Source organism: Leptidea sinapis, chromosome 2 (genome assembly GCF_905404315.1).
Source record: "Leptidea sinapis chromosome 2, ilLepSina1.1, whole genome shotgun sequence".
In the NCBI taxonomy this organism is placed as follows: Eukaryota; Metazoa; Arthropoda; class Insecta; order Lepidoptera; family Pieridae; genus Leptidea; species Leptidea sinapis.
In genome coordinates this window covers 24557792-24585398 of record NC_066266.1, presented here as the reverse complement: position 1 = coordinate 24585398, position 27607 = coordinate 24557792, and the positions used below count along the sequence as shown (strand labels likewise).

At 37.1% G+C, this 27607-nt stretch overlaps 1 protein-coding gene across 1 annotated transcript; it reads right to left on the bottom strand.

Moving 5' to 3' along the window:
* Positions 1 to 695: 695 nt before the first annotated feature.
* Positions 696 to 20617, bottom strand: LOC126977853 (gelsolin-like). Its single transcript, XM_050826494.1, has 11 exons — positions 20478 to 20617; positions 16847 to 16927; positions 15446 to 15520; positions 14109 to 14301; positions 12812 to 12927; positions 10350 to 10527; positions 8069 to 8169; positions 6307 to 6423; positions 4994 to 5062; positions 2640 to 2702; positions 696 to 1403 (listed from the first exon to the last, which is right to left on the bottom strand). Exons 1-11 carry the CDS (start codon positions 20592 to 20594, stop codon positions 1287 to 1289), a joined length of 1227 nt encoding a protein of 408 aa, XP_050682451.1. The 5' UTR covers positions 20595 to 20617; the 3' UTR covers positions 696 to 1286.
* Between the last annotated feature and the right edge of the window lie 6990 nt (positions 20618 to 27607).

Below are 27607 nucleotides of genomic sequence, written 5' to 3'. Positions count from 1 at the left end.
TATGTCTCTTCTTTCACGGGGAGTGTTCCGAAGAGCTGTTTGACCTGATTCCTGTCGCCAAATTCCACCTTCGCACGATCGCCAGAAATTAAAATATCATACCCACCATCTGGATGTGTGGCGTTCCCCACAGTGCGGTTTTCAAGGAACTTTCTTCCACGTACAGCCAAACTGTGGAATGAACTTCCTTGTGCGGTGTTTCCGGCACGATACGACATGGGTAACTTCAAAAAAAGGCCGGCAACGCTCCTGTGCTTCGTTTGGTGTTGCAAGAGAATATGGGCGGCGGTGATCATTTAACACCAGGTGACCCGTACGTTCGTTTGTTCTCCTCATCCATAAAAAAGGATATTGGTTTAAAAGCTTTCAAGATTCAACTTGTGCAGGAATAAGAACCAAACCACCATCGCGCCACCACTGCAATAAATCGGCTGAAGCATTAATTTATATTGAATTTCCATTCAACCATTTAAGTATAAAGTAAATTATTTGATGCTAAATATCAACACGTAGACAGACACTTATATTATTGACAAGATTGGGATGGGACAGTAATATTATTGACCAGTGGGAGGCTCCTTTGCACAGGATGCCGGCTAGATTATGGGTACCACAACGGCGCCTATTTCTGCCGTGAAGCAGTAAGGTCTAATTGCGTGTAAAATAATATTTAATTTAGTAAATAAACTCTATGATATCAAAATAAAACTTTATTTATTTATTACAATCTTTTTAGTTTAACGAGTATTTTACTACCACAGTATTTGGAAGTTATACAACGCATATTTTTAGACAATATTTTATGGCCTGGTAACGAGACCTTTATGCCAACGACGCATAACAACATAACATAGAGTGCATGGTAGAAACTAAAATGGCGGCATGAAATCAACATATTTATTTTTATTATTACAAACTTTTTGGTGTAACGAGTATTTTACTGCCCCAATTTAAGTTAGTTAAGTGACGCATTATAACAAAAACCATAGACTGCTGAGCATATATAGAAACTAATTTAGGTTTAACGAGTATTTTTTCTGCCACAGTTAATAGTACTTAAGCGAAGTATTATAACAAAATACCATAGACTACAGAGCATGATAGAAACTAAAATAGCGGGATGAAATCAAAATGATATTACAAAATTTTTTGTAACAAACTTTTTGGTATAACGAGTATTTTTACTGCCACATTTTATGGTAGTTAAGCAACGCATTAAATAACAAAATACCAGAGACTACGGAGCATGCTAGAAACTAAAATGGCGGGAGTTTTATTTTTTTTTATTAGTTGCCAGCTGATCGTACGAGTCTTGAATGCGACATGCCAACGTCACGCCAGGTCGTGAAGTATTGCTTGAATGTTGCCGGCTCGGTTCCTTGAGGAATTTTAGCGACATGAACCTGTGATAGAAAGAATCAATTACTTCTTTGAATTAGTATTTATTATTACTATTTTAGTATTTATTATTTGTAGATAAATGTTTACTTAACCATAAAAATCATCATATTTATCGAAAGTTAATGGCAAAATATTATTTTACGACAATAAAGGATGAGACGATCAGGACTTTAAGCTGAAGATTATTGATACACCATTACAATGCACAAAAATTCTGAGCAGCACTACAATTGCCCTCGTCAACCTTGAGACATAAGATGTTAAATCTAATTTGCCCAGTGATTTCGCTAGCTACGGTGCCCTTCAGACAGAAACATAGTAGTGCGTACACATTACTAATTCACGGCACAAATAGTCACCGTTGTGATACTCATAATCTAGCCGGCATCCTGAATGACTCAGAATTTTTGGGTTTTTCAATAATCTTGAGCGGCACTGCATTGTATTGGACAGGGCGTATTAAATACCATCAGCTGAACGTCCTGCTCATCTTGTCACTTAATTCATCACTAGCCGGAAGACGACCTCTTCTGGACAAAGGCCTCCCCCAAAGACTTCCACAACGATCGGTACGGCGCTGCACTCATCCAACGACCTTGACTAGGTCGTTGGTCCATCTTGTGGGGGTACCTACCAACACTGCGTCTTCGGGTACATGGTCGCCATTCGAGGACTTTACTGCCTTAACGGCCATCTGTCCGTCGAACTATGTGCCGTGCCACTTCAGTTTAACAATCACTTGGGCTATATTGGTAACTATGGTCCTCCTACGGATCTCCTCAGTTCTGATTTGATCGCGCAGGGAAACTCCGAGCATAGCCCTCTCCATTGCCCTCTGAGCGACCAAGAGCTTTCTCATAAGGCCCACAGTTGTATACGTGTTCCTAAATGAAATAATTTTCACCCACGAAAACATAAACTTTTCATAGTCCCGCATCATCGCACCGTTGCCCGAGCCATGGCACCTATACAGCGCTCATTGGCATCTTTCAACGCGCTCTTGGACAAGAATGCTTAATGGGACCCATTCAATGTTGGGTGGACTTCCCTAGTTTCTGAAGCATTGAAATTTTATAATTCATTCAATTACTCTTAACTATTCCTTTCTCTGTTTGTTTTTCTTTCCTTTTTTGCGTTTCGTTTAATTAGACAGTAATTAAGTTGCACTGCCGTGCCAATCGGATAATAAATAAATATATACGTTTTGTTTGTTTTTCAGATCAACAAAAATCACTTACCCAGGATGGATAGTTCTTTGAACTTAGAAACTGTTGCGCTTTAGACATAGCTTCAGATTTTTCCTGAAAAATATATAAGCGTCACTGTCAACAAAAAAGTTAAAACGACACAATTCGCCTTATAGATATGGAGGGTAGAGGAAAGGAGAATCGTCTCTTAAGGGAGTAAAGTTGAAAAAGTGTCCAGCTTGAGCTGTAAATAACAGTTCAAAAAGCTTCCACAATGGAGCTGGTGTAGGCACAGGGTATGGTATGAGGTATTTATGAATGTAGCAATTGTAAACCAATTGAAGTATGCCGAGTTAAAAAAATAATATTACTATCGAATAAGTAGTTAATTATTGAAAATTTCCACAAGTTGCTACTTTAGCGCCACCCTAATTTTATGCATTATGACCAATGAGGTTCTATATTTTGACGGACACTTTTTCATATACACACACAGATGATTCTCCTTGTCTCTGCCCTCCATAATTATCATAGACAAAGTATAGTAAATAGACGTCGACATAATATCTTATATACAGGGTCTGTCGTAAATAATGGATAATCCGATAAGTGGTGGTAACCCCGATGTCAGGCTACAATAAAATTTAGTTTTTACGTCAGTTTTACCAACAGTGTAAAAATGATGCATACTTTTAGTTTTTTTCTAAATTTTTGCTCCTTTGATCATTCAATCGGTTGCCATTTCTTTAAAATTAGGTATTTTTTGTGTATTTTTTTTGGCATCGTACTCCTAAAGACTTGTTTTATTAAATTTAATTACATTTATAGTCGTTGTTATCGTAAAATATTATTAAAACTAACATTTTAAGTAATTTATTTCCGTTTTTTTGTAATTACTTGTAGTTTTGACCCTTGATTGTGAAAAATAAAGTATGGTGCTATAGCTGCCCATTATCTTAAAAACATGGCTAGTATGTGTAGATTCTAAAAAGGAATGATAGTGGGTACCTTAGCAAATAATATTAGCTCCACGAGCAAAAGAACTAAGCTAGGTCGGGATTTCAATTTCTCAAGTAGTGTCATAATTTTCGTGATTCAAGCTATAACACACCAAGACATGGTTTTATTGCATTAAAAATGCAATTTTAATCTAAATAGTGTCTAATCATCTGTTAATTTGCATTCGTAAAAAATACATGCGACTATGTGTAACCAGTTACTATAAGTTTATTCCAAATTCAAAGGGATCTTCAGGTAAAAAAAACAACAAAGACGGTTATACAAAGGCCTCCTTGCGTGTGAGAAGGACAGCGCATCAGCTTTGGTTTTTTATCCTTACACATAGTCGCATGTATTTTTTACGAATGCAAATTAACAGATGATTAGACACTATTTAGATTAAAATTGCATTTTTAATGGAATAAAATCATGTCTTGGTGTGTTATAGCTTGAATCACGAAAATTATGACACTACTTGAGAAATTGAAATCCCGACCTAGCTTAGTTCTTTTGCTCCTGGAGCTAATATTATTTGCTTAGGTACCCACTATCATACCTTTTTAGAATCTACACATACTAGCCATGTTTTTAAAATAATGGGCAGCTTTAGCACCATACTTTTTTTTTTCACAATCAAGGGGCAAAACTACAAGTAATTACAAAAAAACGGAAATAATTTACTTAAAATGTTAGTTTTAATAATATTTTACGATAACAACGACTATAAATGTAATTAAATTTAATAAAACAAGTCTTTAGGAGTACGATGCCAAAAAAAATACACAAAAATACCTAATTTTAAAGAAATGGCAATCGATTGAATGGTCAAAGGAGCAAAAATTTAGAAAAAAAAACTAAAAGTATGCATCATTTTTACACTGTTGGTAAAACTGACGTAAAAACTAGATTTTATTGTAGCCTGACATCGGGGTTACCTCCACTTATCCGATTATCCATTATTTACGACAGACCCTGTATATAGGTACATAATATAACACAAGTGTACTTTCACTATCACTTTTACATCGTAAAACACAACATCGCACCATGTTTCCTTCGATTCTAATTAAAACTGTCACTGAAGTTGAATAAATTGTGAATATTTCCCACGTTTCACAACTTATTTTTAGCTTATTTATATATTATATATTATTTATAGCTTATTTTTATAGACGCAAATAAAAGTACTCAAAATATCAGTGCAACGCTGTCAAGTTTGTTTAGCACACAACTAAAGAATCAAGAAAACAAAATACTGCATATCTCACTAACTCACCAACACATCTGTAAAACTATCACGCATGAACATTTTAAATTTAGTCTCGCCGTAATGAGAGGAGTGTTTGTCTCTTACACTGGTATAAAGTAAACTTATAAAAAAGAGTGAGAAAACCTTTCGCACTCACCTTAGGTGTCGCCTGCTTTCCCACCCAGACATAGATGCTGCCACTAACTGTGTCTAATATGTAGCTCTCCTGTAACAATCAACAGTGTAAAACATCTTAAATCGGCATCTTAGCAATGACAGTACAATATTGTCTATTTCATTAAAAAGAGCTCAAAAAAAGAATGCTGGGAGAGTTTCTTGCGCCGCTTCTTCTCTTACACAGCGCCATTTGTTTCAGAATCGGTAGTAGTACCTACTATATTAGAAATGACATCATAAAGAATTGCAAAGAAATAAATTTTGAGAAAATAAATGCATTTTATGCCTTTTAAAATATACAGCGTAGGGCTTCATAATAATACGCAATCATAAAATAACTCAAAAATAAAAATTACATAATTCATCTAAATAAATCAACATCATTTTGGAACAACCTGTAAGTAATCTAGTATCCGCGCTATCGTAGGTAATGACGCCTACGTGGTCCACGCCGCGTAGCCGTTCAGAAGTCGTAGGTGAGTAGCACCCGCGTAAGGTTGATTAAAATTGTGTTTCTTTCTTTTTCTTTTTTCTTTATGAAAATAAGGGACGAGACGAGCAGGACGTTCAGCTGATGGTAATTAATACACCCTACCCATTACATTGCAGTGCTGCTCAGGATTCTCGAAAAACCCAAAAATCTGAGCTACACTTGCGTTCTTCACCTTGAGTCATAAGATATTAAGTCTCATTTGCCCAGAAATTTCACTAGCTACGGCGCCCTCCAGACCGAAACACAGTAATGTTTACACATCACGGCAGAAATAGGCGCCGTTGTAGTACCCATAATCTAGCCGGCTTCCTGTGCAAAGGAGTCTCCCACTTTTATATTTATGACTTTGTTTTTTAAATATAAAAACAAAGTCAAGAACTACCGCAGTACCCGTTCACTTTAATGTTTGGATTAATCAGGCAAAGTCTTAATATATATAAATGTTGTTTGTCCTCGATGGACTCCTAATACTAATGAACGGATTTTAATGGGGATTACTTCATGGAGTGCAGTTTGGTCCAACTTGAGAGATAGGATAGTTTTTATTTCGATTTGGGACCCATAATTATTTTTATTTTCAATATTTGTTTTGTATGGACATATTTTCTATGAGAGAATTTAGTGACGCACGGTTTGACAGTTCCGCTGTGAAACAATTTCATTATAACAACAGGGATCATTTATTACGAAATAATTCTTGTTAATATTATTGGCAAATTCCTATAAAACAGTATTTCTTTATTATCTACAGAACAACGTCTGTCAGGTCAGCTAGTATAATTTAAAATATACAAACGTACTTGAGGCTTGAGTTGCTCCTGGGTGTACGGTTTGCTGAGAGGTGTCACCTTCAGCGAGCCAGACTTGTCTGAAACCTCGTACAAGGTCACCGAGTCTTCTTCACTCTTTTCGAAGGTCTGAAACGAAAGAATGAAAAACTAGGATGCCGCAGTGGTTCGTCGAACCACTTCGCTGCGGTATATATTTGAGCGAAGCGAGGTAAACTAAGTCTGTGTACAAAAACAAAACATTAAAAACTTAATGTGATTTGATGAATCGGCTAATCTATTCTATATATATATAAATGAATTGCTGTTCGTTAGTCTAGCTAAAACTCGAGAACGGCTGTACCGATTTGGCAAATTTTGGTCTTGAATTATTTGTGGAAGTCCAGAGAAGGTTTAAAAGGTGAATAAATAGGAAAATGCTGCTAAATTAAATAAAAACAACAAATTTGTTTTTCCTTTTATGTGTCCGTACATAATTTCTATGAGAGAATTTATTGACGCACGGTTTGACAGTTCTGCTGTGAAACAATTTCATTACAACAACAGGGAGCATATTTTACGAAATAATTCTTGGTGTTATGATATATTACTGACAAATTCATAAAAAACATTATATTATTTATTATATACAGAACAACGTCTGTCGGGTCAACTAGTTTTTAAATAAATATAAATAGCGATTGTAATGCATATAATATTTGAAAGAGTTCAATAATTTTTAAAATCGGTCAAGAAATGGCCGAGAAACAATTTAACATAGAAATCAATTGGAGTCACCCGGTGGGAGCTCCGCTCAGCTTCGCTCAATAAAGTTGACAATAACTATAGTTTGAACCAATGACGTTCTATACATATATATCATTCGCAGTCTGATAACGGAACGGCAAAAGTGTGCTTAAGCACACTTTTCTCCTTAGTATTGTGTCAACTGTGTGTCAATCAACAAGCATAAGTGTGCTATAAAAAGTGCTTAAATAATACAATAACGACTAAAAAAAAGATGGTGAGACTTATCAACGGTAAGGTAATTTTATTATATAAGATTGATATGCAAAAACGAATATTTTTTCATTAAATATGGTACAATATTATTGACAAGTCACCAGAAAAGACCCGCTTGTCAGAATGGCACAGATGAAAGGACACAATCGGAAATGTATAGACATAGCAGTCGAAGCTGATTAATGTGGTCATTTGTGGCATGTGCCATATTTCGGCTTTGATTTTGTATGAGGTGCATTGTCTATATGTATAGAACGTCATTGTTTTGAACCATCGACATATAACCCAGTATACTTCAGGTCAGATAAATAATACACAACATATTGTAATCGGTCACAACGTGTAATATCGCACGACACGCCACAAGTTAGAATATCATCCACACCATCTGGATGTGTGGCGGTCCTCCACTGTGCGGTTATCAAGGAACTTTCTTCCTCGTACTACAAAGCTGTGGAATGAACTTCCAGGTGCGGTGTTTCCAGGACGATACGACATGGGTACCTTCAAAAAAAGCGCGTACACCTTCCTTAAAGGCCGGCAACGCTCCTGTGATTCCACTGGTTCTGCAAGAGAATGTAGGCGGCGGTGATCACTTAACACCAGGTCACCCGTACGCTCGTTTGTCCTCCTTTTCCATAAAAAAGGTAATAGTCATAATATATATTTATTGTTCAGGTAATGATCATGATTCATGATGAGTCGTCTATGAGTTAAAAGGTATTTTCGTACGTAGAAATAAAACTGAGAAAAAAGGTGTCAAATAACTCACCTGGTCGTCACCGCCAGCACTGTCTTCGGGCACTATATTCTTGCTGCCAGATCCAAGGGTTGTGAAGAACCTCTCGATATCCACATCACTTGAATATTTATCTGCGGATCATAATTGCGAATGATTTTATCACCTCACACACTTTAAATCATCACAAGCCACTACCATCTCCAATTTCAATAAATGTTAAATAATTAATTAATTACTTTGTATAAAAACACTTACACAAACAATACAATAATAATTAACTATATGTTTCAAGGTCGCTCTTGTACTAGCACTCAATTCAAAACCGTTGGCAAGCATCCTGATGGAATGACGCTGGTGGCTTGGGCATGGAGAAATGCCCCGGTGTGGGACGCTACTTGCGTCGACACTCTGGCTCCTTCTCATGTCCAAGTTACGTCAGTTGGTGCTGGGGCTGCTGCTTCGACTACCGAAGCGTCGCAAATATGGTGGTCTCAGTGAGTCATACATCATTGTGCCGTTTGGTGTCGAGACACTTGGCCCGTGGGGCACAGAGGCGCGGAGAATGTTCAAAATACTATCTTCGCGCCTCAATAAGGCTACTGGAAACCCAAGCGATGGCAGCTATTTCGGTCAACGGATCAGCCTAGCTATCCAACGCGGTATTGCTGCCAGTATTCTTGGTACGCTTCCACGTAATGATAGTTTTATTTTTATGAAGTGATAGTATTTTAATTATATATATATATAAGATTTGTTTTGTTTCCTGAACGGCGCTGCATGATAATAATGTCTCTTATTTTCATATTTTTTTACCTTTTATTGTATGCCCTTGCGGTACAAACCACACGGTAAGTACGGTTACAAAATATATAATAATATATTTTGTGTTAATAGATCATGCCTGCGACTGCATTTGAGTGGATTTTGTTTTGTTTACTATGCCATAGGAACTACGTGATTCTGGGATAAAATATTTATATATATAACCGATAATTAGAAGCGACGTGTGTCTCACTCTGCAGACGCGGTCGAATCGCGTTGTAGGTGTGTGCTAGGGATGATCAATATACATCGAATGGTGAATAAACATCGATGTTTTGATATCGATGTGTTGGCTTTAACACATCAATATTATAATAATTATATATCGAAACGTCAATAATTCCTATAATTCATTCATTCCTATAATACACATTCCGGGCGCCACAAAGGTGTGTATCGGATATACTACGTTAAACTATCAAGTTACATAGTTATTAGCCATGACTATTTACTACTTTCCAATAGGTGACTATTTAGACACTTTACCTTTGGAATTTCTGTGATAATAAACACATTTTCTCAATATGATAGACAGTTTTATTTGTTACTGAAAACATCTATTTTTTCAGATATATCGATGTTTTTCAATCGATATTTATCACACATCGATACTTTTGATTCGATGTTTACATCGATATTAACATCGATGGTTTTCTAATATCGACCATCCCTAGTGGGTAATGGGAGGCGACCGCCGCGCGGCTGATGTTTCCGCTTCGCAGTCGCTATGGTCGCCGTCTTGCCGGTCTGGCCGATGCTTTATAGTGGCATGAGCTTATTCGATTCCCAAACCGAAAGAAACATCCCTACTAATATTATCAATGTGAATGTAAGTTTGTTACGCTTTTACGTCAGAGCTACTGAACCGATTTTGATGAAATTTGGTACAGCGATAGATAAGATCTTAGGAAAGGAAATAGGCTACATTTTATTCCGGAAAATTCATGGTTCCTGCGGGATTTGTGTAAAACTGATTTTCACGTCGATGAGCTATAACTATACCAATAGTTGGTTTAGTCTGCCAGGGCAAACTTGCTCGAAATAAGATTCTTATAATATGTTGGGAACGGGAGGGAAAACGGGAACCGGAACTTGAATTCCACCTTCGCACGACACGCCACAAATTAGGATATCATCCCCACCATCTGGATGTGTGGAGGGGAGGTCCTCCACAGTACGGTTTTCAAGGAGCTTTCTTCCTCGTACTACTAAGTTGTGGAATGAGCTTCCTTGTGCGGTGTTTCCGGGACGATACGACATGGGTACCTTCAAAAAAAGCGCGTACACCTTCCTCAAAGGCCAGCAATGCGCTTGTGATTCCTCTGGTGTTGCAAGAGAATGTGGGCGGCGGTGATCACTTAACACCAGGTGACCCGTACGCATGTTTGTACTCCTATTCCATAAAAAAAAGAATAGGACATGAGATAATCTTCAATTCATCAGGCATCAGCTAGTTTCATGTATAAACAAATTGGTATTTCTTACTCACCAATAATTTCGACTTTTCCTCTTCCGTTATGATCCTGGTCCCTGATCTGATTAGCCATTGAGATTGCCTTCAGCTTCTCGACGTTCTTCGCCTTATCTCCGACGTAAACGAGGATCTCGTTCCCGATGTCAAGGATGAAGCAATCTCCTTTGTTCATTGATGAGATAAGAGGGTCCACCTGATGAATTAGGAAGCTGTAGATTATCACTAGAAACACGGGTGACCAAATCTCTAAGAGATAGATTAGCCAAATGTCAATGCAATGGAGAGAAGCATATCAGGCTGGAAAAGAAGAGATAGAGTGATAAACATTGTTTTCGGATGAGAAACGAAACCCACCGATACTGGAAAGAGTAGGCCAACAGAAATGGAGGTGGGTAGGGCACTTGATGAGAGAGATAAAAAGAAAATGGAGACAGGCAGTGATGGAATGGTATCCAATAGATAGCAAGCGAAGCCGAGGTAGACAGTTTACTACATGTGAAGATGAAATAAAGTTGATAGCGGGTGCTAAATGGAAGTGTGTCACGTGAGATTGGTAACAATGGAAAACTTAAGAAGAGGCCAATAGGCACGCCAAGTTAGAGATATTTTGTAAATTTGATTTAAAAATTATAGAATACTAGCTGCCCAGCAGACGTTGTTCTGTAGATAATAAAAAAATACTGTTTTTTAGGAATTTGCCAATAATATTTCAAAACATCAAGAATTATTTCGTAAAAAATGCTCCCTGTTGTTATAATGAAATTGTTTCACAGTGGAACTGTCAAACCGTGCGTCACTAAATCCTCTCATAGATAATATGTCCATACAAAACAAATATTGAAAATAAAAATAATTATGAGTCCCAAATCGAAATAAAAACTATCCTATCTCTCAAGTTGCACCAAACTGCACTCAATGAAGTAATCCCCATTAAAATCCGTTCATTAGTTTAGGAGTCCGCGATGGACAAACAACGTGTCACATAATTTATATAAATTAAGATATATAGTTTCGGAATAAATGGGTTTATAATTAGTATATCAATAACTTTTTGAAGTGATAACTTCTTATGGGCGGGTTTACCACTTCGTAACGTAACGCCGAACGCGTTACGGCGCCAGTCTGCCTGGCTTCCATATCTTTCACTGCTCATAAATACATACGGCATCGGTAGAGGCTCCTCCTCTCTCAAACTAACCATGAGCATATTATATATTAAACGTAAAAATTGCCACCTATTCGAGACTATACTGCCTCAATCCCAAGAAGAACGGGCGCAAGAAACTCAGCGGACTCCATTTTTTAATCAAATTATTTCGTACAATTTTGTCGCTCCATTCCTAATCTGTCCTCGTCATCAGAAATCGCAAACGATATTCAAATGCATTGTGACATTATAATATGGTTTATGTCAATTCTCGCCTATTTTATATTTTAATCTTTTTATATACGCTGGCCGTATCAGTCATGCCAGCAATAATGAAGTCATTCGCAGGGTTTTTGCCACTCTTAATATACCAGCTGTTTTAGAGCTAAATTATTTTTAAAATATAAAAAAGAAATGATTTTTTTAACAATTTATACTCACTGAAATTTATTTAGTTCTCGTCCATTGGTTGTGATTCATTAGACATTTATGAGTTATAGTGTAACTTGGCTTTGCAAAGAGGATGTACTACGTAATAAGAGGCGGGGCTGCCTAAGTAAAAATTGAAATTTAGTTTAGTATGAAAATCGCAGTGATTTGACATAAGTTTGAATGAATTAAATTACTGTATCGCGGTTGGCGACGAAGTATAATCCGCTCAAGTTTGAAAGCGACCAGATGCTTAAAACGTAGTTGATTTCCTTTATTTACAAGATTAACAAAATCAATAACAATAGCTTTCATCTGTCAATCTGTCAATCTGTCAATCACTGCACGTTTTATACAATTAAATGAATCGCTATTTTCTTAAGGTATGTTTCGATATGCACTGCGAGCACTGCACAGTGCCATATCACTGTAGAAAAATTAGCTCCGTTATAGACTGCCAGTATACTGCCGCGGTACCCTAGGGAAATATATGACGTCAAAAATCGCCGCCGTATTCTACTGTGAGCACTGGCGTTTTCGAGGTAAGGTACTCGCAGTACTTTGATCACATGATAAGTCAAAACCACTCGAGTGCCTAACGTTTTGTAAACAATACCAACAGTTTAATCCCAAATATTTTTAATTTGACAGTACTTCAACAACAGTTTGTTTTAATGAACTAGAAATCTTTAATACATTCATTTGAATGCTACGTCAGAAAATGCGGCTGACAGTAGCAGTTTTTTTTTCTTAGAGAGTTTCGCTAGCCTGAGGCTTGGATACAAATGGTTTAGTTGACGTCAGGGTGTCGAATTTCGTGGCAGTATGCGCGCCCATCGTAATACTTCACTTTGATAATTCTTTCTTAATACGCCCAAAATAAATATAAATAGAAACTTACCTGTCTCACTCTAATGTTCCTCTTTCCCTTCACCTGAAACAGTCTCTTTTCCGCACCAGGGTTCGTGGTGACATGCTTGAAGCCAGATGCGTTACCGCCGTCCATGTATCGGATGGCTTAAATAAAAGAAAATAAATATATATTATTGTTATTTGCAGCTCTTAATTAAGCAGCCTTTTTATAGCCAAATGATATTAAAAGCGACCTGACGGAATGATGGGGGCTTGAGCATGGGGAAGAGCGCTGGTGTGGGACGCGACTTGCGTCGATACTCTGGCTCATTCCCATATCCAAGTTACGTCAGTGGGTGCTGGGGTTTATGCTTCGACCGAAGCTAGCAATCTTTGCAAATAAGTTCTCAGTGAGTCTTACATCATTGCGCGATATTTTTATCAGTGAAAGATAATTTTACCAGTGGACAATATTTTTACCAGTGGAGGATAGTTTTACCAGTGGAAGATAGTTTTATCAATAGAGCGTAGTTTTATCAGTGGAGTATAGTTATACCAGTTGAGTATAGTTTTACCAGTCGAGGATAGTTTTACCTGTGCGATGCATCTTTCTATATGGGTTCCATCGAAAAACCCCCCGTGGCGCTGCATTGTAATGGGCAGGGTGTATCACTTACCAGAACCTTAACAGAATTTGTTCAAAACAGTTGTAGTGCAAATTTCAAAATAATTTAAAAAATAATAATAAACTTATAATTCTATTTACTATGATTACATTAAATTAAGACTATCATTACGGGGTAGCGTACCAAAAATACTGCCAGCATATCCACGTTGGATAGCTAGGGCTGATCCGTTGACCCAAATAGCTACCAGCGCTTGATAGTAGCCCTTTTGAGGCGAGAAGATAGTACTTTGTACATTCTCCGCGCCTCTGGGCCCCACGGGCGGACAAGTGTCTCGACAGCAAACGGTACAAAGATCTACTGTAGCTGTCTTCGGCAGTCGAAGCAGCAGCCCCAGCACCAACTGACGTAACTTGGACATGAGAAGGAGCCCGAGTGTCGACGCAAGTCACGTACCACACCAGCGCCCTACCCTAATTAATTTAATTACTAAAAATCTATGAACTATCAAGTATATAATACCATCTAGGTATTTATTCCTGATGAGTGTGAACCAGAAGACGCAGTGTTGGTAGGCCCCCCACAATATGGACCGACGATCTGCTCAAGATCGCCGGAATACGATGGATGAGGGCAGCGCAGGATCGATCGTCGTGGAAATCTTTGGGGGAGGCCTTTGTCCAGCAGTGGACGTCTTCCGGCTGATGATGATGATGGTACCTGATGAGAAATATCCCAAGAACTGCTGGCTCTCGTGTCCCATGCTCTCCCGATGCTGAACAGCTTTCCCGTCGAACTTGTCATCAAGACCAACTGTCAGAATGGCGGCCGCGCCAGCTTCGTCTTGGGAGGATTCGCTTCCGATCCAGTAATGTATATCCCACGAAAGATTGTTGCGTTTATCCGATGTTGTCTAAAACAAAATACTTGTCCTTGTAAATAAGTGGTCTTTCATTATTTTTATTTGTTAAGCTTTATAATTAAGAGTTTGATTTAGGCCTTCCAATCTAGACTTTTTTTGATGTTTTTAAGAATAATAATTTTCAAGAACTGCATTTTTTCAAAAAATATTTTGTAAATCTTTCATCCATAATTTCAACGACTGTCTTACGAATCTTCAATCAGGCCACGTGTTCTGACGCGAGTTTAACATTTTATACCCATCCCAAGTGCTCAACCCCGCTAAAGAAGTTTTCACTTCACTAAATAAAGATAAAGCTAAATATAGTATGTCATATTAAATTTTATCTGTCAATTAGAGGCTTTAATTATATATCAAAATTAAATCTTTTGCATAATCATCAATCATCTCATCTCATCTTGTCATCCTTCTTTTAAGCGGTCGCGGGTTCTTATTATAAGGGTCCACCCCGCTGTGCGCGTTCTAGCAGTCAAATTTCCGCGTTCTCGTTTCCGCGTTCACACTTCCGCACACAGCGGGTACTCCTGTCTAGATTGAAGTTCAGATCCAGCAGTAGGTAATCTTTGCCACTGGTTAGGTGACTCGATAAACTGTTCTATATCCTTCTTTGTTCTATATCTTCTACTTCGTGCTTGAACTCGATTTCGACAAAATAGAACCGATAGAACGTGCGTTCACTTTGACCGTCGCGGACAGCCTACCGAAACTCTATAAGAATAAAGCGATTGTATGAAACGTGCAGTCATTGAGAGATCGACAGATGACGGCTATAATCTTGCAAACAAAGGAGTAATCCAATACGTTTTATGCAACTCTTCGCTTTCAAACTCAGCCGGATTATACTTCATCGCCAATCGCCATACTGTGTATTTCACACTTATTTCAAATGACTGCACGTTTCGTACTAAAGCAAAATTCAATTTTTACTTAGGCAGTCCCGTCTCTTATTATGTGGTATTTATATTCTTTTTTTATGGTAGCTGAAGTATGATATAAATGGTCTAGTTGACCAACTAACGTCAGGGTATCGACTACCATTTTTAGATATCGGTTTGCACGTGCATCGTAAAAATTCACTGTGATATTTTTTTTCTAACTTGCCCAAAAGAAATATAGCTTCTAAAAGTTTACATACCTTTAAAACAATGTACGAATCTCCTTTGTAGAACTTCCCAAACTCACTCTGTGGCACGGCCACTGGTTCGAAGTTCTGTCAAGTATAAAATCATATTGTATTTAAAATGAGTTGTACAGGTCCTAAAATAATTATGTGCATTCGAAAATTCGTTCAAAAGATTATGCTGAAAGAGTAATCAACATCGAAAAATACAAATTTTTGATTATATAGTATAGATGCAGATGACTGTTCAATTAATTGCTAGATACTTTATATACCTATTCAATTAGCAGCTATCAAAATAGGCAATTTTTTATGGAAAAGGAGGACAAACGAACGTACGGGTCACCTGGTGTTAAGGGATCACCGCCACCCACATCGTCTTGCAACACCAGAGGAATCACAGGAGCGTTGCCGGCCTTTAAGGAAGGTGTACCCGCTTTTTTTGAAGGTACCCATGCCGTATCGTCCCGGAAACACCGCACAAGGAAGTTCATTCCACAGCTTTGTAATACGTAGAAGAAAGTTCCTTGAAAACCGCACTATGGAGGACCGCCACACATCCATATGGTGGGGATGATATCCTAACTTGTGGCGTGTCGTGCGAAGGTGGAATTCGGCGGCAGGAATCAGGTGAAACAGCTCTTCGGAACACTCTCCATGATAAATGCTTATTAGAATATTATTTAAAAAAAAACTAGAAAGTAAGTAAATTATTTCTACAAGAAGGTGAAGAGGGTAGAGGAGGCCCCTCTAGGGGAGGGCTGGGGCGTAGGGGCCAGCTATATGGTTATATAGTCTTCCCATATTGTGTGAGGTCTATCTCTAATACGTTTTCCGTATGGACCCTTCCGTTTTGTTACCCCGCTCGTCCACTACTGATTATTTCCATAATCATCACCATATTACGTTATTATTATTATGATTTGGGGATTAAAATGCACTTAAATCCTAGGATCTATTGAGCCCCTGCTTACGCTAGCGCGATTACCATCAACTCAAAAGTTAAGGAGGAGAATCGAGGCTACTAACTAGGAAACGTGTTACTGTGCCGAGATTTAAATTATATCCTCGAGACCTATTACTTTTAAAAGGCGTAGGGTCCTCAGAGGATTTATTTAGGCAGGGCACGTCCTCTGCTTTAAGTGAAGGTATTTTAAAACACCCCAGCCTGATTCTGACAATGGCTTCGCAATCCAGAAGGATGTGTTTGGGGTCTTCAGCGGCTTCGCAACAGAATCTGCACAGGTTTGGTTCATTGAGACCCATTCTGGCTAGGTTCATTCAGCTTTCAATGGCCGGATAGAAACCCCGTGAGGGCTCTCAATTGTCTCCTGTCCAAGCTTATGCATTTAATGCCATATTACGTTAGGGCTGTCAAGCGAAACAAATAACAAATATTATTACATATATACTTACATTGATTCTCCAGATTTCCACACCAGCTCTTTGGCCTGCATTTGCGAATGCTGGATGAACTCTTGCCTTTTCACGAGCATCCTGAAGTAACACACAAAAACAGCTATCAAATTATTGAATAAATATATGTTGATTTATTCTTTTATTTATTTATTTATTCAGGAACAAAACAGTATTAGGTTACAAATATACCTACATAAACTAGAAGACAAAACAGGTCCATAAATTAAATACTAATTATGTTTACAATGGACAGTTATAAGAAAAACAACAAAGATATTTTAAACCAAAAGTGAAAACTACCTACAAAATTACAACAAACAAAAACAAATGTTTTTGGGACGTACTGAACGTGAACAAGGGCCGATTCGGTTCTGGCACTCGCCGGCCGCTGCCGCGGCACGCTACGCTCGGCTTGTGCGTTGTGATTAACAATGTTAGTATGTTTTGGGACCTACTAGTAAACAAAGGCCGACTCACTTAGATAACAATTACTTGATTAAACTAATGCATAATTTAAAAATAATGGCTATACAATAAGTACAAGAAACTGGCCAATCTGCGATGGCCTCTTAAAATAACGACCAGTAAAATTCTCAAAATATAATTGTCTTACGGCCGTTCCCAATATTTAGTCTATCTCTTACTTGAGATAAAAATCGTAACTATCGTTGACTTTTCTGTCCCAATAAATTTATCGACGGTAACTCACCTTATCCGTACACGCAGTCTGTCAATGGGACGACGTATAGCTTACCAGCGATAGAAGTTTGTATGGAAATTGCAATTCACGCGTCCCAATATAAGGCGATAAGAATGACTTATCGGGTATATTGGGATAGCTTCAGATTATTGACAGCTAATTACTGACAGAGGGAGGTAGTAATTTATCTTTATCTGTAGATAGTATAATGGGAACGGCCGATACAATATCACTATTTGAGTACCTGTGACATTACAATATCACTAAAAATTAAAAAAAAATAAGTCGATTAATATATATATATTAAAATAACCGTTATATATAAATAAAATTGGACTATCTGTTTGTTATATTGAAATAACCGTTTTTTACTACATGTAAATGAATATATATACGGTACATATGCCAATGTAAATTTTTAACAATTAATTTTTGTCTGTTTGTCCCGGCTAATCTCTGAAATGGCTGGACCGATTTTGACGGGACTTTTATAGGCAGGTAGCTTATGTAATAAGGAGTAACTTAGGCTACGTTTATTTTAGAAAAAATCATTTATTTTAGAATAATAAAGTAGCAATGTCCAAGAAACGGTTTTACACTAAAAATTATTTATATGGCAAAACAACGTTTGCCGGGTCAGCTAGTATTTAAAATCGTTTAATAGTGCCCTAGTACGTCACATAAAAAGTTAAAATACCAACCTTACTTTTAAAATAAGTTTGTAAATATCTGTAATAACGAATGGTAATTAAGTGAAGGCTGGTATAGCAATCATTTAATCGGTAGATGATAACTCGAATAGAACAAGTATGTTACAATTACATATTTCCTCATTATCTGTTCTGTTTGCAGAAGTTTATTTCACATCCGTAGACTAAGGATTGGTGTCCATTGCGCTCCAACTAGATACCGCAGGCGTAGTCGCAAAGTGCGGTAACTAATACTACGTCCCAGTGGGCGTACTCGAGCCCGTTTCGAACAATGTTGACGTGGCACATGTTCTGTTAAACTTTGCTAATAATTGACGACCTGTATAGCCGAGTTGTTAGCGATCCTAGCTACTAAGCTAGAGGTCCCGGGTTCGAATCCCGGTAGGTGCAAGCATTTATATGATGAATATGGATGTTTGTTTCCGAGGCATGGATGTTTAAATATATTTATGTATGTTTAAGTAAGTATATTGTATTAAATATATCAGTGTCTTGTAACCCATAACACAGGCTATATATGCTTCACTTGGGGCAAGATAATTTGTGTAAAAAGTGTGTCAATTGAAACTAAAATGCCGGGTCGAGTAGTAAAACATTGTAAAAATAATACGACAAGAAATAAGAAAGACACTGGGATCACATAATATCATCAGAAAGTATTTTATATTTTATTAATTTTAATGTAAAACAACACTAAGCGTATGTTACGATATTTTAAAGATGCCATTGAGTGTAAAGATGCCACGCACACAAGCATCTAATAGTTGCCGTAATAAAAATAGCTATTTTTCTTAGGTAGTGCGGTATCTAGTTGAAGAGCAGCGGAGACCAATCCTTAAGCTAAGTTAACATCATTTTATTTTACATGCCACGTAAGGATATATAGAACATAATATTTTTTTTGTGAAAATAAGAGACGAGCAGGACGTTCAGCTGATGGTAATTGATACGCTCTGCCTATTACAATGCAGTGCCGCTCACGATTCTTGTAAAACCTCAAAAATTCTGAGCGGCACTACATTTGCGCTCGTCACCTTGAGACATAAGATGTTAAGTCTCATTTGCGCAGTAATTTCACTAGCTGCGGCGCCCTCCAAAGCAAAGGAGCCTCCCACTTGTTAAGATAATATAATGCAATTAATTTTGAAACAGTTGTCATTATAAATCCAATATGGCTACCAAGATAGCCGACAAAATTTCTTGTTGAAAATTATTAATTAAAGATATATCAGAAAGCGTAGCAAACTTTAGTAATTATTGAGAAGAAGTGGTTACTTAACAATATTTTTAATGGTATTAATATTAGGCTTAGATAATTTATACGCCTCTTGCTGCTAGACAACCGATGAAAACAGGCCAGGCTTATTACTTTAGTGTGCGTGACAAGCTACGTCTTACACAAGCGATTTGAATGTAGCTATGCGTTAGTGTGCGTGCATTGCTCAAAATACAGGTTAACTGTAAACCTCAATTGGATATAGTTCCTAAAAAACGTTCCAATCTACAAACATGACATTTTAAGGAATTCGTGTTTAAAGTAGTGTGTTCCATACACGTGGGTTGGGCTATTAAGTCATGATGTCATTTAAAGAGTGACAGTTGGACTGCCATTTTTTGTCAGTCTGTTAATATGAATCACGTTTTGTGTTCTTAACTCAATTTCGACATGATTGTGGTTTGGAAAGTTTTTCTGGAATTACGTAAAATTATTCGATGTTTTCACAGCTGTCACAGAATATGTAGACGTATAAAATATCTCAGTAAAAAGGATTGATGAACTTACGGCCGCTCCCAATATTCAGTCTATCTCTTACTTGAGATGAAAATCGTAACTATCGTTGAGTTTTCCGTCACAATAAACTTATCGACGGTAACTCACATAAGGTGAGTGCACAATGTATGTCAATGGGACGACGTACTAGTGAAATAATTAATTAATTAAATAATAAGTATCCAAGTATTGTACAATATTACTTTATAAACATATTTTTTGATGAAAAAAAAGCCCGCTGAGTTTGTTGCGTCCATTCTTCTCAGGACTGCTGCATTCGTTTTTGAATGGGTGGTAGATTTTACTTTCAATAATTGATGTCACATCCTATTTTGAATAAAATTATTTAAATTTGTGGTATTGTATTCAATATATTGTGTATGATATTCAAATAATTTGGCTTAAACAATTGATCTCCGAAGCCGTAAATAAATTAAAAAAAAATACCTTGTCATTGAGGGATGTTATCTGTGGCGAGATTGGTGAGGAGTTCTGTCTCATTGTAGTCCTGGCAGAGACGCAGACAGAAAGCGCCAGTAACGCCAAAACATACAACAGCTTCATACTGAAATCATATCGGTATTGTTATAAACCTGTTTTACAAATAATTTATACGATTTAAACATAATATCTGGACGACCGAGCCTTGCTTGGATTTTTAACATTGTACAAAACTTGAACAAAAGAAAACTTATAAGGCATTTGGATTCGAACCGGGGTCTTCTGCTATCCGGATCACCCAATGTCCCATCTGGGCTATTATAGTAATTTTTTTATTGAAGTAGGCGTTACTTTGCGGAAATCCATAATAATCCAAATGATTTGAGTTTTCTTTAGTGTTAATTCCGCCAATATTTGTCTTTAAATAATTCTACACGTGATTCGCCTCTACACGAGGCATCCTCAGGACATGTTGAGTCTCTAAAATCTGGCATGAGACTATATAGTCTCTATAGTCGCCAAAATCTGGCATGAGACTATATAGTCTCTATAGTCTCCAAAATCTGGCATGAGACTATATAGTCTCTATAGTCTCCAAAATCTGGCATGAGACTATATAGTCTCTATAGTCGCCAAAATCTGGCATGAGACTATATAGTCTCTATAGTCGCCAAAATCTGGCATGAGACTATATAGTCTCTATAGTCGCCAAAATCTGGCATGAGACTATATAGTCTCTATAGTCGCCAAAATCTGGCATGAGACTATATAGTCTCTATAGTCGCCAAAATCTGGCATGAGACTATATAGTCTCTATAGTCTCCAAAATCTGGCATGAGACTATATAGTCTCTATAGTCTCCAAAATCTGGCATGAGACTATATAGTCTCTATAGTCGCCAAAATCTGGCATGAGACTATATAGTCTCTATAGTCTCCAAAATCTGGCATGAGACTATATAGTCTCTATAGTCGCCAAAATCTGGCATGAGACTATATAGTCTCTATAGTCTCCAAAATCTGGCATGAGACTATATAGTCTCTATAGTCGCCAAAATCTGGCATGAGACTATATAGTCTCTATAGTCGCCAAAATCTGGCATGAGACTATTGTAGTGTAGAGGCGAAACACGTGTCGAATTGTTTAAAGACAAATATTGGCGGAATTAACACTAAAGAAAACTCAAATCATTTGGATATTATAGTCATATTATTGTATATAGTGGCGAAATTTACCTTTGTATTCTAATGTTATTGTAGCTGTTTCTCATTAAAATACGGATTTAACTAGGTTTTGTTTAAATGAAACCTATAGATCGATTTGTCGCCCCTGAAAATACCTGTATACTAAATTTTATTAAAATCGTTGGAGCCGTTTTCGAGATGCAGAATATATATATACAAGCTGCTGCCGACAAACTACTTACGTAGTTTGGCAGACTGTACTCATGAGATTTGTAAAGGCTACTGCAATAAATGAAAACAAAAAAAAAAAGATTTGCGTTTTAAGATATAAGATTTGCTAAAGTACAGTATATTTTAATGGGGTTTGTGCCTTCGAAATTCGATATATAATTGCTGCATATAGACTTTTTTTTAAATGAAAATAAGCGACGAGACGAGCAGGACGTTCAGCTGATGGTAATTGATGCGCCCTGCCCTTAAAAATTGTGAGTGCACTGCAATTGCGCTCGTAACCTTGAGACATAAGACGTTAAGTCTCACTTGCCCAGTAATTTACTAGCTACAGCGCCCTTCAGACATAAACACAATAATGTTTACACATTATTGTTTCACGGCAGAAATAGGCGCCGTTGTGGTACTCATAATCTAGCCGGTTTCCGGTGCAAATGAGCCTCCCACTGGTAATGGGCTCCTGTTTCCACGATTAGACCGCTTAGTTAGGTCCCGTATTATCATTAAAATAATGTAATGATAGTTTTAATTATATGTAGTCAAACGGTCAGACTGTGCCAATAGAAGCGCGAATGGCTGTACATAATGGAGTGCTTGTCGCCACGTTAATGTATGGAAGTGAGAGCTGGGTATGGCAGAAGAAGCATAAAAGCAGAATTAACGCAGTTGAGATGCGATCACTGCGTAGTATGTGTGGGCTAAGACTGACTGATAGAATTCCGAATGCGGTAATACGAGCGCGCTGTGGTTTGAAAGAGGATGTTGTGACAAGGACTGAAAAAGGAATGCTTAAATGGTTTGGACACGTGGAGCGAATGAGTGAAGAAAGAATGACGCATCAAATATATAAGGCAAGTGTATGTGGGCAAGTCGGTCGCGGGAGACCTCGTAGAACATTCGTCGATCGGGGACGTTTTGAGAAAAGGAGAGGTCCGAAGCACCCGCAACCGGCGAGCATGTATGAAAAGAGTAATCAATGTGGAGGAAGCGCGTGAGGTTTGTAAGGATAGAAGCAAATGGCATTCTATTGTCTCTGCCTATCCCGACGGGAACAAGGCGTGAGTATGTGTGTGTGTGTGTGTAGTCATAGTATTGTAAATATAGTTATAAGATTTGTTTTGTTTGAATACCAATTTGTAATGAAATCATTAAAAAATTGTACGGAACCCTCGCTGTGACTGTCAGACTCGATTTGTCTTGTTTAGCTTGTTATATTAATTACTAGACCGTAAAAGGAATCAAAACAAACACTGAGTCAGTGAATCACTTCACTGTGACGCCATAAAATGAATCACGAGCGCACGTTAACAAAAGGCTTTTAAGGTCGTGTTGTGAGAAATACAATGTTTTCCTCAATTAGATATATCTATATAGGCTTTGTTTTAGTTCCGGCTACAAGTTAGTGCATAAAAATCACGTAAACTTGAATAATTTTGCTTGCTGTGTGTTCTAAGAATAATAATACTGAATATAAGAAAAATACTTTATAGACTCCGGGCAAACGTTATTTATTTAGTTGATATTGATATATCCCCTTAGTCATAATAGTCTGCTAACTTAAAGCATTGCTAATTCTCACTCTGTCTTCTTCTATTGACCTAAGTCAGAATGAGAAAAAGCACTCCTTAGCGGCTGTTTTAAGTTAGCGGACCATTATGAATAAGGGGGATAGTATTTGTATCGCAAAAGAGAGCTGTTCGTGCTATATATTTGCTTGGTTATAGACAGTCTCTCAAAGAAAAATTTAAAGAAATAAATATTATGACTGTTCATTTTCAGTACATTTATGAAAATTTAATATATGTTCACAAAAATCGTCATCTTTTTGCTCTTAATAGTGATTTTCATTATTATAACACTAGAAATAAGGGGTTATTTGTAACTAATTCTAGTAGGCTTCATAAGATACATAATAGCTTTAAGGGTGAATGTATATTAAAGTAAAGGGTGCTTTTATATTAAAGTCCCAGCCACTGTTGAGGTATTGTCTTTTAATAAATTTATATGTTTTAATAAAAAAGGCATTTATTTTCTCAAAATTGATTCCTTTAGAATTCTTTTTGATGTCATTCCTAATACTACTACAGCTTCGGAAACAAATGGCGCTCTGAGAGAGAAGAAGCGGCGCAAGAAAATCTCCTGGCATTCTTTTTTTGCGCTCTTTTTAATAAAATATACAATATTGTACTGTCATTGCTATTGCTAAAAATAATCATAATATAGTCCCAGGCTGTCCGATCACTTAGATATTCAGCCATGGAGTAGTAGGATTTACAACTGAGCTATTTTTTAATAAAACATTTAATGCCTGAACAGTGGCTGGGACTTTATTATAAAAGTGTATACACATACCCTTAAAGCTATTATGTATGTAATGAAACCTACTAGAATTAGCTACAAGCAATCCCTTATTCCTATTTCTTCTCTCCCTTTAAGTGTTACAAGGAAGAGAGCAAAAAGGCAAATAACTCGCCCTCGATCAATAAAAATAAAACTACTCTTTTCCGCGCTTCGAGGGTTGAAGGGGGCTTAATATCACTACTACTTCCCCCTCCCTCCTAACCCTTCACCCTCAATTATGGATGAGAATTTCTAATGCAGAACCTTAAAATTATAATAAGGCTTAAAGTATGAATTTGCCGTTTTATTGTAATAGGCACTTCGAATTGACATAGAACCTTCATGGTTTGAGATATTTGAGTAACATTTTTTTCCTATTATCGTGCGCAAAGTTCGATTTTGCGCATGCATTTGCGTTCGCAAAGTACCACTTTCCCACACGTGGACACGAGCGTGCAGGAATGTAGCGTTGTGCGTACGTAGGTCATCCTGTACTGGCCTCGCTCGTGTGGGAACGATTCATATGGTATAAGTGGCGGCACGTATATCTAGCGTTGACCATTACTGCGCAGAAGTCAAAAGTAAGGTATCCGCGGTGGGCTTGAGCCGCCGATTGGCTCGCCAGTCGTATTCCGCCCCCGTACCGATACGGCAACCCGGACACTTCCAGTGTACAGTCACGTTCTGAATTGTAATGTTATTTTCTTTGTTATTTTTTGTTATTATTATTATTTATTTATTTATACTATTACTCATTTACAGGAAGAATCTTAAAAGCTAACATAGTCCCGCAAAACTGTCCAAACAGTTTTGCTGCAGGATCAAGTCTCTTGTAATACATTAATGCTTATTAGAACATTGATTTGAAGATATTTGAACATAGTTAAGTTTGACGTGGTCTGTTAAATACACACACACACATATATTCTATTGGTGAGAATTTTTTGACAATTCTGGCAGTAATTAACTTTGTACAGAAGTACTAAACACTTTAACATTAAATATTTTTCAAAGTATAATATTTGCATTTGCAACAGTACCTCGTGTGGGTACGCAACTACTCTGCGCTAGACTAATTATTGTCATTACATTAAAATAATGTCATTAATATTATTTTACTATTAATTAATTAAAGTAATATTTGTAAAGCGTCCGCGACAGTACGCATGCGCAGATATCCCCTCCACGTTTTCTCGAGGTCGATTATCGACATTCAGTTGTTTTTTTTTTATTCAGCTTAGACAACAAAGATGGATGCTTCGAAAATTCGAGTTATTTTTTAATAGGACTTCCAACGCGGCAGAAACAGCTCGCAATATCAATGTTACCTTAGGGGGGGACTGCTAATGAACTCATCGTGTGATTTTGGTTTAAAAGCTTTCGTTATGGAAACTTTTATTTGAAGAACGAACCACATGGAAGACACAGGTGAACAACAATGGTATGAAAGAGATGGTGGAAGCTGATCCGAGCCAAACTACCCAGGAATTAACGGCATGAATTAACGTTACCTCAAAAACAATATGTACTTATTTGCGACAAATCAATAAAATAAAATTGAAAAATGAATGCCTCATGATTTGACTGTTCTGTAGAAAGAAACGCGTGTTGAAACTTCTGTTCTTCTTCTCTTCTACAGAAATTGAGGAATATTTAAACAAAATTGAAAAGTGAATTCTTTACGATAACCGTAAGCGAAAAATTCAATGGCTGACCCCAGGTCAAATGCCGCAACAGTATCCTAAAGCAAAGCTTACCAATAAAAAGGTTATGGTAACTGTTTAGTGGTCTCAGAATGGGGTTATTCACTATAGCCATCTCCGATCTGGCCAAGCAATAACAGCAGATATCTACTGTGCCGAACTACGAAGAATGACAGCAAAACTAGCAGTGAAACAGCCTCTACTCATAATAATAATAATACTGACGCACTTTTAACACAAATTATCTTGCCCCAAGTTAAGCATATATAGCCTGTGTTATAGGTTACAAGACAATGATATATTTAATACAATATACTTACTTAAACATACATAAATTCATATAAACATACATAAATACATTTAAACATCCATGACTCGGAAACAAACATCCATATTCATCATATAAATGCTTGCATCTACCGGGATTCGAACCCGGGACCTCTAGTTTAGTAGGTAGGATCACTAACCACTCGGCTATACAGGTCGTCTATACAGGTTGACCCAAAGTTATGGGACATGAAGGGAAAGTACCTTAAATATCGAAGATAGGCTATTTTACTGAAAGAAGACTTTATGTTTTTTTAAAAGTTAGTAATTCTGCATTCAAAGATTTTCTAATAATTACTTGCCTCGTCTGGGAATCGAACCGACTTAAATTAAAAAAAAAACACCCCTACTCTTATGATGCAAATCGAAAGAATGGCCAAAAACTAATAACTCTTCTTAAGTAACATAGTATTTTAAAAGAAAGTAGTCAATTAAGTGGGTATTTTTTTGTAAATTAATTAATTAAATGCTCAAAATGTGATCCCTCTTGTCTTACCAATCCAATATTTTAATGAGTCCGCTGCCTGTTGATTTTCTTATCATTTTATGGTGAATACTCGATATGATATGGCACAATTCTGTTTGTAACTCGCCCACGTTCTCGTATCACTTTTTGTACAGCATATCTTTCACGTATCCCCAAAAGAAGAAATCTAATGGTGTAAGGTCCGGGGATCTGGCCGGCCATCTAATCGGTCCATTCGTACCAATCCAAGTAGGAAAACATTCATTTTACGTTGTTCCTTTCTTTTAAAATACTATGTTACTTAAGAAGAGTTATTAGTTTTTGGCCATTCTTTCGATTGGCATCATAAAAGTAGGGGTGTTTTTTTTTTTACATTTCAGTCGGTTCGATTCCCAGACGAGGCATGTAATTTTTAGAAATCTTTGAATGCAGAAGTACTAACTTTTAAAAATAACATAAAGTCTTCTTTCAGTAAAATAGCCTATCTTTGATATTTAAGGTACTTTCCCCTCATGTCCCATAACTTTGGGACACCCTATATATATCGGCTTTATCGATCTTCACTATTATTGTTCCAGAGAACTCGTTTCAACTCTACAGGAACTGCAATTAGAAACCACATTCGTCACCTTCCGTATTCGCCAGGCCTTGCTCCAACTACCATTATTTTCGTGATTTGGACAAGTTTCTAAGTGATAAAAAGTTTTCTTCTCAGGAGGCAGTACAAAATGCTTTCACACAGTTTGTGGAATCTAGATCACCACAGTTCTATCACAAAGGCACAAATGACCTTCCTATTAGATGGCAGCAGTGTATAGGTAATAATGGTAGTTATTATTTTAATTAAATAAATATGTTAAATTAAAAAAAAAAGAATTTCAATTT